Source organism: Rosa rugosa, chromosome 5 (genome assembly GCF_958449725.1).
Source record: "Rosa rugosa chromosome 5, drRosRugo1.1, whole genome shotgun sequence".
NCBI lineage: Eukaryota > Viridiplantae > Streptophyta > Magnoliopsida > Rosales > Rosaceae > Rosa > Rosa rugosa.
This window is the reverse complement of record NC_084824.1, coordinates 22,417,708-22,429,452: the sequence shown is the minus strand read 5'-3', so window position 1 is coordinate 22,429,452 and position 11,745 is coordinate 22,417,708. Positions and strand designations below refer to the sequence as shown.

Sequence of the window (11,745 nt, the reverse complement as noted above, 5' to 3'; positions counted from 1 at the left end):
ACATCTCAATTCACACTCATAACGCCCTATTTTCTTACAATAAAAATAGTCATCTTCTGCTAAAACTAAAAACAAAAGTAATCGAATTAGATTTTGTTAGTTCACACACCTTTTCGACCAAATAAAACAATGAATAAAAAGTCATGCACACCTTAAAAGTGAATTCTCCATGATACCAGCCAACTAATTAAATGTAATATGGATAATTCACATATATTAAAATTAAAATTTAAAAGATTTATATATTGACTTTTAGACCTCATTTGATTAACGGATTTGAGTCTTTAACAAAGAAATTTCATTCCTTTCTTATATTTAGTAAGCACAAGATTAGGAACAAGTTTCATTGGCGAATGAAAAACTGAGAGGACCTAACATCTCTTGTCTATAGGGAATACAACATGTTTACCAACATACTTGCTCATTTGAGACATTCTCTTACTTTGGATCCCCACTATTTCGGCCGGCTTCCTGATTGCGTTAAAGAGAGCCTTAAAGAGGATAAAGATAACATTTTTGAGGCCAAGATTCGAAGTTGTTTAATTTTCTTCTTGTGCATTAGCCCTCCATGTAACCAAATAAAAAAAAAGAGGGGGGGAGGGGGGGGCCTTGACCAAATGCCCAAATTTGGGACAAAATAAACCCACTGACAGCACTAAGAGATTAGTGTGCCCTCTTACCTCATTTAAAGGTAAAAAGACACTTTTGGGCTCCCATCAATTAATAAATTACGCCAGTGCCACACACACACACACTCTCTCTCTCTCCCCCCCCCCACCCATGCTTGTTCACAACGATGCCGGAGCTCATATGGTGTTCTGGGTGTGAATTGCGATGTGATATTTGGAAAGTTTGTAGAGAATTGAAAAACGAACAAACCCTAGTCGGTCTCCCCTTTCAATATGGCTGTAGTTAGCTGGAATTTGAAAAAGATGCCGGAAAAAGGCCGAAGCTTCTTTTCTTTGATTCGTTGTATATGGTGAGTAACACGGTGCAAGACATATATAGTTAGAAAGAGGGTTCGAAGATGAAGAGAATGGGAAAAATTTCATGCATGGCTGGAGGTGGCCGGACGAGACGAAGGCGACGCCATAAAGTTCCAGCGTTGAAAAATAAATTTTCTCGTTTTGGAGCTGATTTTTTTGATTTGTCAAAATTACAAAAATGTCACTAAATTAAATCTTTTATAACTTCTTCTTTACAACTCCAATTTTAGCGTATCACATATCCACAAACTCATATTAACGTCCTCTACAACTTCCGTGAAGAAAGTTTTTTTCAAAAAGTGAACAAAAAAAATCAACTTTTATTTTATTGCCCCCCAATAAATTTTTATTTTCCCCCAATAAAAAGTTTGCAATTGATGTAATCTCCTCATATTCTTCCTCAATCAAAGTTTTATTTATCTAATTTTAGGGAGATTAGTCCCCTTTCCTACAAATAAACTTTTATTGCCCCCAATAAAATGTATTGAACTGATATAATCTCCCCATATTCATCCTCAATCAAAATTTTATTTGTCTAAGTTTAAAGAGATAAGTCTACCTTACCTCAATAAACTTTCATTGCTCCCCCAATAAAACCCAATAAACTTTTATTACCCCTCATTGAAGGGTTTTCAATTGATGTTGTAATACCCCGAAAATTCAAGTTAATTTCCGATGACATTTTGGAAATGATTTTGTGGTCATGGGAGAAAGTACGAAGCTCGGAGGAGTGGTGGAATTAGTTCAAACAAGTTTTATTCGAAAACGAACGTAATTTAAGGGCTCGTGAAAAGTTGACTTTTTATGCTTACGGAATTTGGGAAAACTTCCTTCATGAAAGTTGTAGAGCTCGTCGATACGATCTCGTGCATATGTAGAACACATTATTCGGAGCTCATGAATTTATTATGAATTTTGGAAGAAATTTCCATGTTAGTATAAAGTTTCCATTTTTGAAAATTTCCAAAATTATTATTCACCCCTCCATTTTCGGAAAGCCGGTTTTCTCTCTTCTCTCTCCTCAAACCCCGACATTTTCCTCCTCCGCCTGGGCGTTGTTCCGCCGCTTGCAGCACCGCTGTCCGTCGATGCCAAGCAACCACTGAGCCACCACAGCTTCGCCTCGACCTCCCCTTGCTGCCGGACGCCACCTTTTCCACCGGGCCGGCCTAAAATCCGGCGAAACAGAGTTGCAAAGTTTGAAACCGAAAACGGTCAACGCCGGTTTTCTCCAAGCTCCGGCCACCAAAACTCACGATCCGTAGCTCCCTGAACTCACCTCAACATGCTGGTCATCATCCTAGAAGGATCGCACCTGGAGTGACCGGATTCACGTTCGTCGGAGCTCGGCCGGCTTTAATTTGAAAACCACCTTCGAATCCTATTATCTCGAGTTATAGACCACCTTTTCTTGTGATTCTTGTCCTGGTGAGTTCACCTTGAGATTATTAACAACTCCCTAGAAGGGATCGAAGCCTGAGGTTAAATTTTTTACGTCGGAATTCAAGCTCGCCGGATTCTGGAAAATTTCCGACCACGAAGACTTTCGATCAAGATATCTCGAGTTTTAGAGCTTCATTTTGAGTAATTCTTGATCCAGTGAGTTCGCCTAGATGTTATTAACAACTCTCCAGAAGGGATCGAAGCCTGAAATGGAAGTTTTTACGTCGAATTCAAGCTTGGCCGGTTTCTGCATTTCTTTGCCGGTTTCTGGAAACTTTCCGGCCAACCACGACTGTTCTAGGTAATTTCGACCACTTCCAATCATTTTCAGACTTTGTGCTAGTTGTGAAAGTTGTTGGAATTGATGAGACGAAGAAGAGCAGCCCGGCCCCGACACCATTGGCGGTGGTCGGCGGCGGCTCTGCCACTAACTCCGGCGGCCCTTTCCGGCCACCTCTGGGGGTCAAAAATATGGGTTCTGTACATTTTTAGATTCTACATTTCAATACGATCATTTCGACATATTATACGCAATTTTTGGATATCGTATGATTAAGTTATGAATTTTACGATTTCGATCGTTCGATTTGTGATCTGTGAAGATCGGACCGTCCTATGGACTTGTAGTTTTGTTATGTTGATCTTATGACTGTCCCAGTGGCTTTGTGTGGTCATGGGCGAAGATCCGACCGTTGGATCTTCGTATAATTGCTAAACAGTGATAAGGGAGGCGATTCGTGAGAATCCGTCCGTTGGATTTTCGTATAAATTAGCGGAGATGTTAGTACGAACGATTCAGGAAGATTCGACCGTTGGATCTTCGTGATGATTTTTGGAGGATGATCCTAAAGGCGATCCGTGAGGATTCGACCGTTGGATCATCATTTAAATTCGATCTGACCGTTAGATCATCATTAAATTAGAATCCGACCGTTGGTATTCCGTATATGTGTGGTTTACGAATGATTGCTAAGTTAAGATCGTATCTGACTAGGTGATTGACGGTTTGAGTTGGTGGACGATTGTGGATCGTATTTTGAGCTGTTAAGAAGACGCAGCGGGATTAGAGGTGAGTAAACCTCACGTGGTTCATATTACGAACCAATGACATTTAATTAATTTATTTGTCGTAATTGTGTGAAAATATTTATGGAATAAACATTTGTTTTAAAATCATATGGACTTGATCAACTACGGTCTATAGGTAAGTAAAATGATTTTAACTATACAAATGAATTTCACGATTTCTATGCTTAAACTATAGTTGGTATTAATAGGCATTCCTGTGTGAATGTCTATGTATATATATTATTTACGTGAAATAATATGTATTGTTGGAATTGTGAAATAATATGTATTGTTGGAGTTGTGTTGAGTTTATTGTTGAGAAACAATATATTGTGAGAGGTATTGAGTTTATTGTTGAGAAACAATATATTGTGAGAGATATTGAGTTTATTGTTGAGAAACAATATATTGAGAGAGGTGTTGAGTTTTATTGTTGAGGAACAATAAATTGTTGTGATCTGTGGTGATCAATAGGTCACGGGGTGACCATGGCATACTATCAGTGAACCACGCTCTCGCGCCGGGTAGGTGGAACTGATAGTATTAAATCGTGAACCACGCTCTCGCGCCGGGTAGGTGGAAACGATCAGTTAGAGCTCTAGTCTGTCTGCCAAATGTTGAGTGATCTTATGAGGGAAATTGAGAGTAACTCATAAGTGTCTATATATATATATATATGAGAGTGAGAAAGTGAAGTGGTTTTGTGGTGGTCGTTGTGATTGTGATGTTTCTACATTTCTATACTTGAGTTAAAGGAAATGTATTTTAATAAATCAACCGTTCATTCTTGTTTACTCATACGAGCTGTCAAAAGCTTATCGGGTTTTGTGTTGTTGCAATCCCGGTACACTATTCAAACTGTGTAGCGGGTACTACTACAGGTCAGGAGAATCAGGAAGGTGATCGAGCTGCGTAGAGTAGCTGCAAGTGTGTTATTCTGATTTTCTATTGTGAGGTTTGTTATGCTCATTTAGAGCTTTACAATTTTACTTGTGAGAGTGAATTTGTAATAATAAACTCGAGGTCTTCGAGACTTTATATTTGAGTGGCGAGTGGTGTGTTTGTTCTGAGAAAAAAATTCAGAACGTTTATTTGATTTAGTTGTTAAATTCATGTTTCGGATTTGAATTTGTTATTCAAAATTCGGGGCGTGACAGATGTAATCTCCTCATTTTTTTCCTCAATCAAAGTTTTATTTGTCTAATTTTAGGGAGATTAATCTCCTTTCCTCCAATAAACTTTTATTGCCCCTTAATAAAAGTTTATTAGGGGCAATAAAAGTCTCCAGCGACCTCTCCAACGACCTCTTCGGGGACATTCGGCGAAGTCTGGCAGCCGGTGACTGGATTCTGACAATTAATGACAAGAGTCCGATGAAGTCTCCAATCACTTCTCTCTCTCTTCCACTCTCACTATCTCTCTGACAAAGAGAGAGGGCAAAATATTCCCAAAAATAAACAAAAAACATAAAAATAAACTTAACTGGGTATTAGGGGAAAAATGAGTAATCTTATGGGTAAGGAAGTAAAGCTTATAATTTGTTGGGGTTAGTGTAGCTCAAATTTGAGTAAATGGACATTTTCAAAAAAAAAAAAATGTGAGAGAAAATGAATTTTCCTATATGTCCAAAATATTCACGCATGAGAATTATAATTTCACATGCTCGTGAGAAAGAACAAGAAATTGATTTCATTTATTTTCCTTCACTAGAATGTGAAATAATAATTTCCTTTAATTATATACATAAATCAACTAAGTACATTAATTTTGTAATGTGTTTATGCAACGATTTGGTTATGGGAGCCTTTGGTCCTCGCAAACCCTAAAGCCCTAAAGACCGGGTTTTTTTCGATTGAGAAATCGTGCTCGTTCGGCGGCGCCTGACGTTTAGGCTGGCTCTGGCCTCACTGACGGCTTTGGGTTTGCTGCCGGACGGGAGTTGCGATCTTTAATGTGTAATGAGTAGATCTATTGTCTATGTACCACTGTGGGTACTATTACTATCTTCTTGTCTGTCTATAGATGGCAGCGGAAGGGTATGTAACTTCCTATTCTGGCTTGAGTTGAATGATATTATCGCCTCATGGGCTAATTCAAAAAAAAAAAAAATACATTAATTCATATGCATGTTTTGATTTTAGTTCGAGGAAGGACAGAACATGTGTTTGGAATGCAAGTCGTGAATATCAAATCTGACTTGCAGTACTACTGTCTACTCAAAATCAATTTGTGCACTAGCTAGCTAGCTCATGGATGGCTTTCAAAAACGCCCGGTACATGAGTCTGACCATTTGTTGTCGTGGTGTCGCTTCATTATAAACATCCTCATGAGTGATATCATTTGTTAATCCAAACTATCACGTGTATTGGCTATTTAAGATGCTGAGTTCATTCGGAAAGTCGAGCATATGTAAATCTTTTAATGGATTTAGAGTCTCCGCATAAGTCTATGACCTTCTTTTTAGTCTGAAAGTTTATCAGAGATTTAATAGCTCCATTAATTATTATCTTTTAAGACTTAAAATGATTTGTTCAAACTGGATAATTTAAATTTTTTTACAAGTATGCCTATTTGTGACTTTGTTTGTATTGTTCATATTACTTGTCATTATTTCTTTCATATTAATAAACTTATTTGATAAAATAAAATAAATTTACTCTGATACAGATTGTAAAGAAGAAAGTCAATCAAATCATCCAATCGATTAAATAAAACGACTAAGAGAAAAAAAGAAGAAAGAAAGAAGGCATATCTCACTGCGCTCTTCGGCTTATTTCTGACATATTATTAGAGTCCAATAAGATATAGAGGTAGATTTACTTGGTGCAGTTAGGGGAGTCCGCATGCTTAGGAGGTGGTGTTATTCTAACTTTAAGCACCGGACTGCGCTCAAAGAAATTGGTTGGCCGGAGCTCAAATCCACCACTTAATGTTGGCATCATTGGAAAGTCTTCCTGGCAAGGAGCATGGTGAAAGCCAATTGTGTACCACAGCACTATGTCTTTGTTCTCAATTTCCCTATCCCTGCACACACAAAAATTGATCAAGACGATCAACAAAAATTAATCACAAGAACCACAGTTTTATCATTATATGATAGATTGTCGGTTATCTATGATGTCCCACTGTTACGTAGTCAGAAAATGTGATTTACCTAACATTACTTTTTAATTAATCTGACGATACCTGAGACTCCAAACTGCTAAGGTATCACCTCCTCGGCTTTGGTCAACATATTTTCCTCCTGCCCATTTTTCAGACTTGTTATACGGTGTAACCCACACATTGTACTTAGTAAAAGCACCCCGAATTTGAGGGTAATCATCCTCTAACAGAAGGGGTGCTGCAACTGATCCTGGAATCAAGCGATAACCGACAGAATTCCCAGGTTTGGTCCTTTTATTAGGGTTCACCACGACTAGTTCAGACGGCTTCAAACCCAAATGAATTTTTGCATCTGATTCCGTCTTAGCAGTCTCGCTTACCACTGTCCAATAACTCTTTCTTGGGATACTCCGGTCTGTCACACGTGTGGTCACCAAATTGTTCTTAACAAAAGAGTTGGCTTCACCGTCCACATCAAGGTCAAGATAGTAAGTCAAGAAGTGGTCATGATTCACAGCAATTGTGTTATCTGTAACTAGTGTACCATAAACTTCTTCGTTTATTTGGTCTTTGTGGGTGTATGTGACCCCTTCAGTTTCAAGCACACCGGTGAGCCCAACCTGCATGTGAAAGGAATCAAAGGGCAGAAAGCATAAACTCTCATGAGATTTGTGTGGTACCAAGTATCCAGCCGTTTCATTTCCACAAGAAAAAGAAAAAAAGTATCTAGCGGTTTTAAAATTTCGTAAAGAAAAACCTGTGTAAGATCACTTGGTATTAAATCTCAAAATTATTATATCAGACCTCAAGTTTTATGGATCCACTTGGTTTGAATTCCCAATCGATTATGTAGTCATAGTTGCCCACAACTGCAATCATCCTCACCACTAGGGTCACCTCCGACCTCACCTCCGTTATGTGCAATTTATTCTCATTCATGAAAATTTATCAAATGATCAAACAAATGGTTATTGTAGAAATGGGAATAGTAAATTTACGGAAACTTAACAAATTACCACTTCATCTGGGATGGTAACTTCTGTGTGACGCCACAAGATGTTTCCTGCATGCCGTTCAAAGATACATATAGCATTCGATATCTTCACAGGTGTGCCTTCTTGTGAAGCATAGTAGGCATCTATGAACTTTGCATTGTTAGGACAATCAGTCAATGGTTCAAGTGAGACAGAACTTTGGCCGAACCCAAACTCTCCATTGTCAAAGAAGGTTTTGTAGTACCAGTCAGCAGTTGGGTTCATGTAAGGCACAAACAGCTCTGAGACAAACCCTCTGTACAAAACTCTCCTGTATTTCTTCTTGTCCAGATCGTAAATTGATGCTTGAGATATAATTGTTCCAGTTCGAACATCAAATCCGAGATGAAAAATCCAGTTGGCCCATCTGATGATCATAAAGAATACTAATTAGAAAATTATTGCATGGTACAAAGAAACAAAAATCAGAAAATCATTTTACCGAAGTTTGTGACATATATATGTCCATAAACATCATTTGGTGACCCCATTGTTATTGCTTAGTGCAATGTTAACTAACCTGATAATGTTCCCGTCGAGGACGAACCCATCTCCCTCAGACAACACTGAAGCACCATTTAGTCGTGGACCAAAAGGCGGCTTCTGCTTTGAGGCCCGGTACTCGGTTCTCTCTCCCCTTGGCACCGGAACTACACCCCTGTCACTGTATTGAACTATCTTCATTATATCAAGATCAACAACCAACGTTATTCCCTCCACTGGCCTCACAAACAAGTTCACTGTCCCATTTGTGTAAAAACAATTAATCTTTATTATTCTTCTAGTCTTTCCCTCTCCGAACCAACCAACTGTAAAACCGCTACACACAACTTGGGATATATTAAGCCCTCTCCTTTTAATGGATTGAATGAATGGTTGATAATTAAAAGGCAACTCATTTGCAAGTGTTTGTTCGTCTACGGTTAGCAGAGGGTAGCCATTTCCCATGTGAACTTTACTAGAGAGAATGGAATGGGTTGATAAATCGACTATAATCTCGTGGGTCTGTTTGTTTAGTCTTGTAACGACTGAGGCTCGGCGAGGAGGGTAGGATTTGGCTGTGGATTTGGAATTCCATAAGAGGACGGTGGACTTCTCTGGCTCGTCTAACCCGACATATTGGAACGTGAGGTTTTGAGAGGGGTATGAGCTTTGAATTATGGATTTGATCTGATTGAACTCCGACTGGGTTAGAGGGTCTAGGGGATGGTACCGGTTCAGGCACAAGGTTGGTGAGAAGGTGACGATGAAAATGGAGAAGAATAATGAGAAAGATGCCATTCTTGAAGCTATGGACATCCAGACATCTCTCCCTCCCCTTAAATAGAACTTCAGCAAGCATAAGGAAGAGTTTTAAACGATCATCAGATTACTAATGATTCAAATCGATCGTCTTTTCTAGTTCAATAAGTGTTATGTTTCTGCTTTGCTAATTAATTAACTTTGTTTTTCTGCTTTTGATAAACTTTCTTAATATAGATCCAAAATTCTTAATAGTCCATAATCTAGTTACAAGATTTGATTCGAAGACTCCAATCATAGTATGGGCGAGTTTGGCTCCGAGGTGATTAATTTAAAATCGACTTTAGCTGTGCTGTGAGAATAATCAGCTGTGAAATTAAGTAGCTGGGTGTTTGGTAAACTGTACTTTTACAAGTGCTGTGAGTACAAAAGCAGTGTTTAAGTGTTTGGTAAACTTTAGTATAAAAGTGCTGTGAGTTTAGAAAATGACCAAAAAGTACATGATGTTAAAATGATGTTACTTATACATCGTGACTTTCCGAAGTTCTGGGGTTTTGAAAATTTATTTAAGGAAATAGAAATCAAGTGGCGCGATCTGAGCCGTCAATTTCCTCCACCATCTAATCTGGTCCGTTGATTTGGCTTTAAAAGGAAAGGAATTGGCCTAGAAAGCTCGAGAGAGAGAGAGGGAGCTTGGAGTCAGAAGGCCACCGACCCGGAAGAGAAGCCTGACCGGAACTTTCACCTCCAGCCACCCCACGACGGCGCACGGGCACCATCCTCTTCGTCTCATCGTACCCGTCACGTATGTGGCCGTTGATTGTCCATGCACCGGACGACGAAGAAGAATCGACGGTGAGAAGGTCCGATTGCTCCGGCGAGTTTCAGCGAATTCCGGCCACCAATTGGCTTGCATGTGGTATGAAACCTCATCTTCTCGTCATGGTCTACATGCCTATGTGATTATTTTCTGAATTCGATTAGGTTCTGATGATTTTCGTTTTTGGGAATTCTCAGCTTCGTCACGGTTCCTCGACGCCGGCGACTTTTCCAGTTCTTCTCGGCTTACTCCTGGCTTCGTTGCATCTGTAGAAGAAAGCTGACCACGATTGGAGTTGGAAGTCATGAACTTGCTGGGTTGTAGGCATCAAATCCTCAGTCCATCTTCAAACCAGTTTTGGCAGTGTTGGGATATAGATGAGGGCAATATAGGTACACATCTCAACTTCTGAAATCTCTTAATCTAGAAGCATCACTTTTGCAACTTGTGGATTATAGCATTGGGAAGTGGGAGATTGGATTATAATCATCAACCTCTTGTTTTACCAAACACCCATCCAACTTAAATTATGGAATAAGCAGCTTAAGCTGCTCTAACAACCTCGGGGCCAAACTGGGCCTATGTAGCTATCTCAATATTTTCTCAAATTTTTTTTTTGAATTTACTATTCCCATTTCTCACAACTGTTCTACCAAAAAACATTATCACAATCTTCTAAAAAAATAAAAATAAATAAATAAATAACATTATCACAATGAATCAACTGTACGACGTGTCCACCATATAAATCATATAGTTAGATTAATTGGAGCATCTCTAACCGATCCTCTAAATATTATTATTAATTTTTTTTTAAAAAAGGAGTTTTCTCAAATATCAATTTCAACAGTTCTCCTATACATGTCATTTCCTATTTTAGATAATCCCTAAATTTCATGTTTTCATCTCCCTATACGGAAAGAGAAATTATGTATACACCCCTAATTACTTAATGCACACTCCTTATATTTTTTGTGTCATTTTTCATTAAACCTTCATTTATGCCCCTCTTCATTAAATAAATAAATTAGAAAAAAATAAATTTTTATTTACTACATTCTTTCAATAAATAATATGGAATTAATTGCTAATTAATTTCAGCACCTCAATATGATAATTACTAATTACCTTTCTTTTTTCTCACATCAAGGAGGTTGGGACACCGCTAGAAGATTGAATGGGTTTACCTCCATTACCTTTGTTGTTCTTCAAGTTGGAGAACTTGATGCTTGAAAAATTGTCAAAGGTTCAATATATATCATCACCTTCATGACCCATATAAACATGGTCATTATGATAATCGGTAAAGAATGAGTCAGGGTGGTTTTTGCAAACCATGCCAAGTGATCGATGATGATATATCTAAGATGTATTTGATGACTTTATAACCTCTTTTAATATGTTCATTATGAGCAAGTCATGATAAAATGAATTCATAAAGTGTCAATAGAAAGGTGACTAGAAATTTCAACCAATTTGGTTGTCTGCTAATTTTTCATGTGAATTGCAATTATTTTATTTACCATTGACGTTCACTTGTCATCTTAAAGTGGCATAGAGTATATTATAGAGATGAGGAGAAAATTTAAGGATTAAATACTGTTTAGTTCTTGAACTTGAGACACTTCAGTCTATGTCATTCTGATTTCACATGTTTAGTCTTTGTACTCTCAATTTTGAACCAATAGGTCAATTCCATTACTCTCCGTCCAAAGACTCTATTAAGTTGCTGACGTGGCAATCTTTTTGCGTCAAAAAGTCTATTATATCCTCACTTCTTTTTTTAATTTATTATTTATTTTTATTTTTTTATTTTTATCTCTTCTTCTTCAGATTTGGGTCTTTTGTACCCTCCTCAGATCTACCCACATATCTTCCCTTCACAAACAACCTCGACGGCCATGAGCTCCTATGAGTTGATGACTTCCAGGTCAGACCGGAGGGGCTTCGGGTCTTTTAGATTACTGGCCCTCGCCATTACTGCCTCAGTCGTCATCTTCTTCTTCTCCCTCACTTTCATCGAATGTTGTACTGATCGGCCCATTA

At 38.2% G+C, this 11,745-nt stretch overlaps 1 protein-coding gene and 1 long non-coding RNA gene across 2 annotated transcripts; one reads left to right on the top strand and one right to left on the bottom strand.

Annotated features, from left to right (window-relative positions):
• Positions 1–6,165: 6,165 nt before the first annotated feature.
• On the bottom strand, positions 6,166–8,936 carry LOC133710445 (amine oxidase [copper-containing] alpha 2, peroxisomal-like). Its single transcript, XM_062136515.1, has 5 exons — positions 8,158–8,936; positions 7,623–8,004; positions 7,408–7,533; positions 6,685–7,223; positions 6,166–6,522 (listed from the first exon to the last, which is right to left on the bottom strand). Exons 1-5 carry the CDS (start codon positions 8,934–8,936, stop codon positions 6,315–6,317), a joined length of 2,034 nt encoding a protein of 677 aa, XP_061992499.1. The 3' UTR covers positions 6,166–6,314.
• A 610-nt stretch (positions 8,937–9,546) lies between these two features.
• Positions 9,547–11,408, top strand: LOC133708660 (uncharacterized). Its single transcript, XR_009845936.1, has 3 exons — positions 9,547–9,798; positions 9,897–10,091; positions 10,850–11,408. It is a non-coding gene; the product is annotated as an uncharacterized LOC133708660 (long non-coding RNA).
• The last annotated feature ends 337 nt before the right edge of the window (positions 11,409–11,745 follow it).

Coding starts and splice junctions, on each gene's coding strand:
- LOC133710445 (XM_062136515.1), bottom strand. CDS start 8,936: ATGTCCATAGCTTCAAGAATGGCATCTTTCTCATTATTCTTCTCCATT. Junction 7,534..7,622: donor AAGTTACCATCCCAGATGAA/GTGGTAATTTGT, acceptor TTCATGAATGAG/AATAAATTGCACATAACGGA. Junction 6,523..6,684: donor TTAGCAGTTTGGAGTCTCAG/GTATCGTCAGAT, acceptor TTGTGTGTGCAG/GGATAGGGAAATTGAGAACA.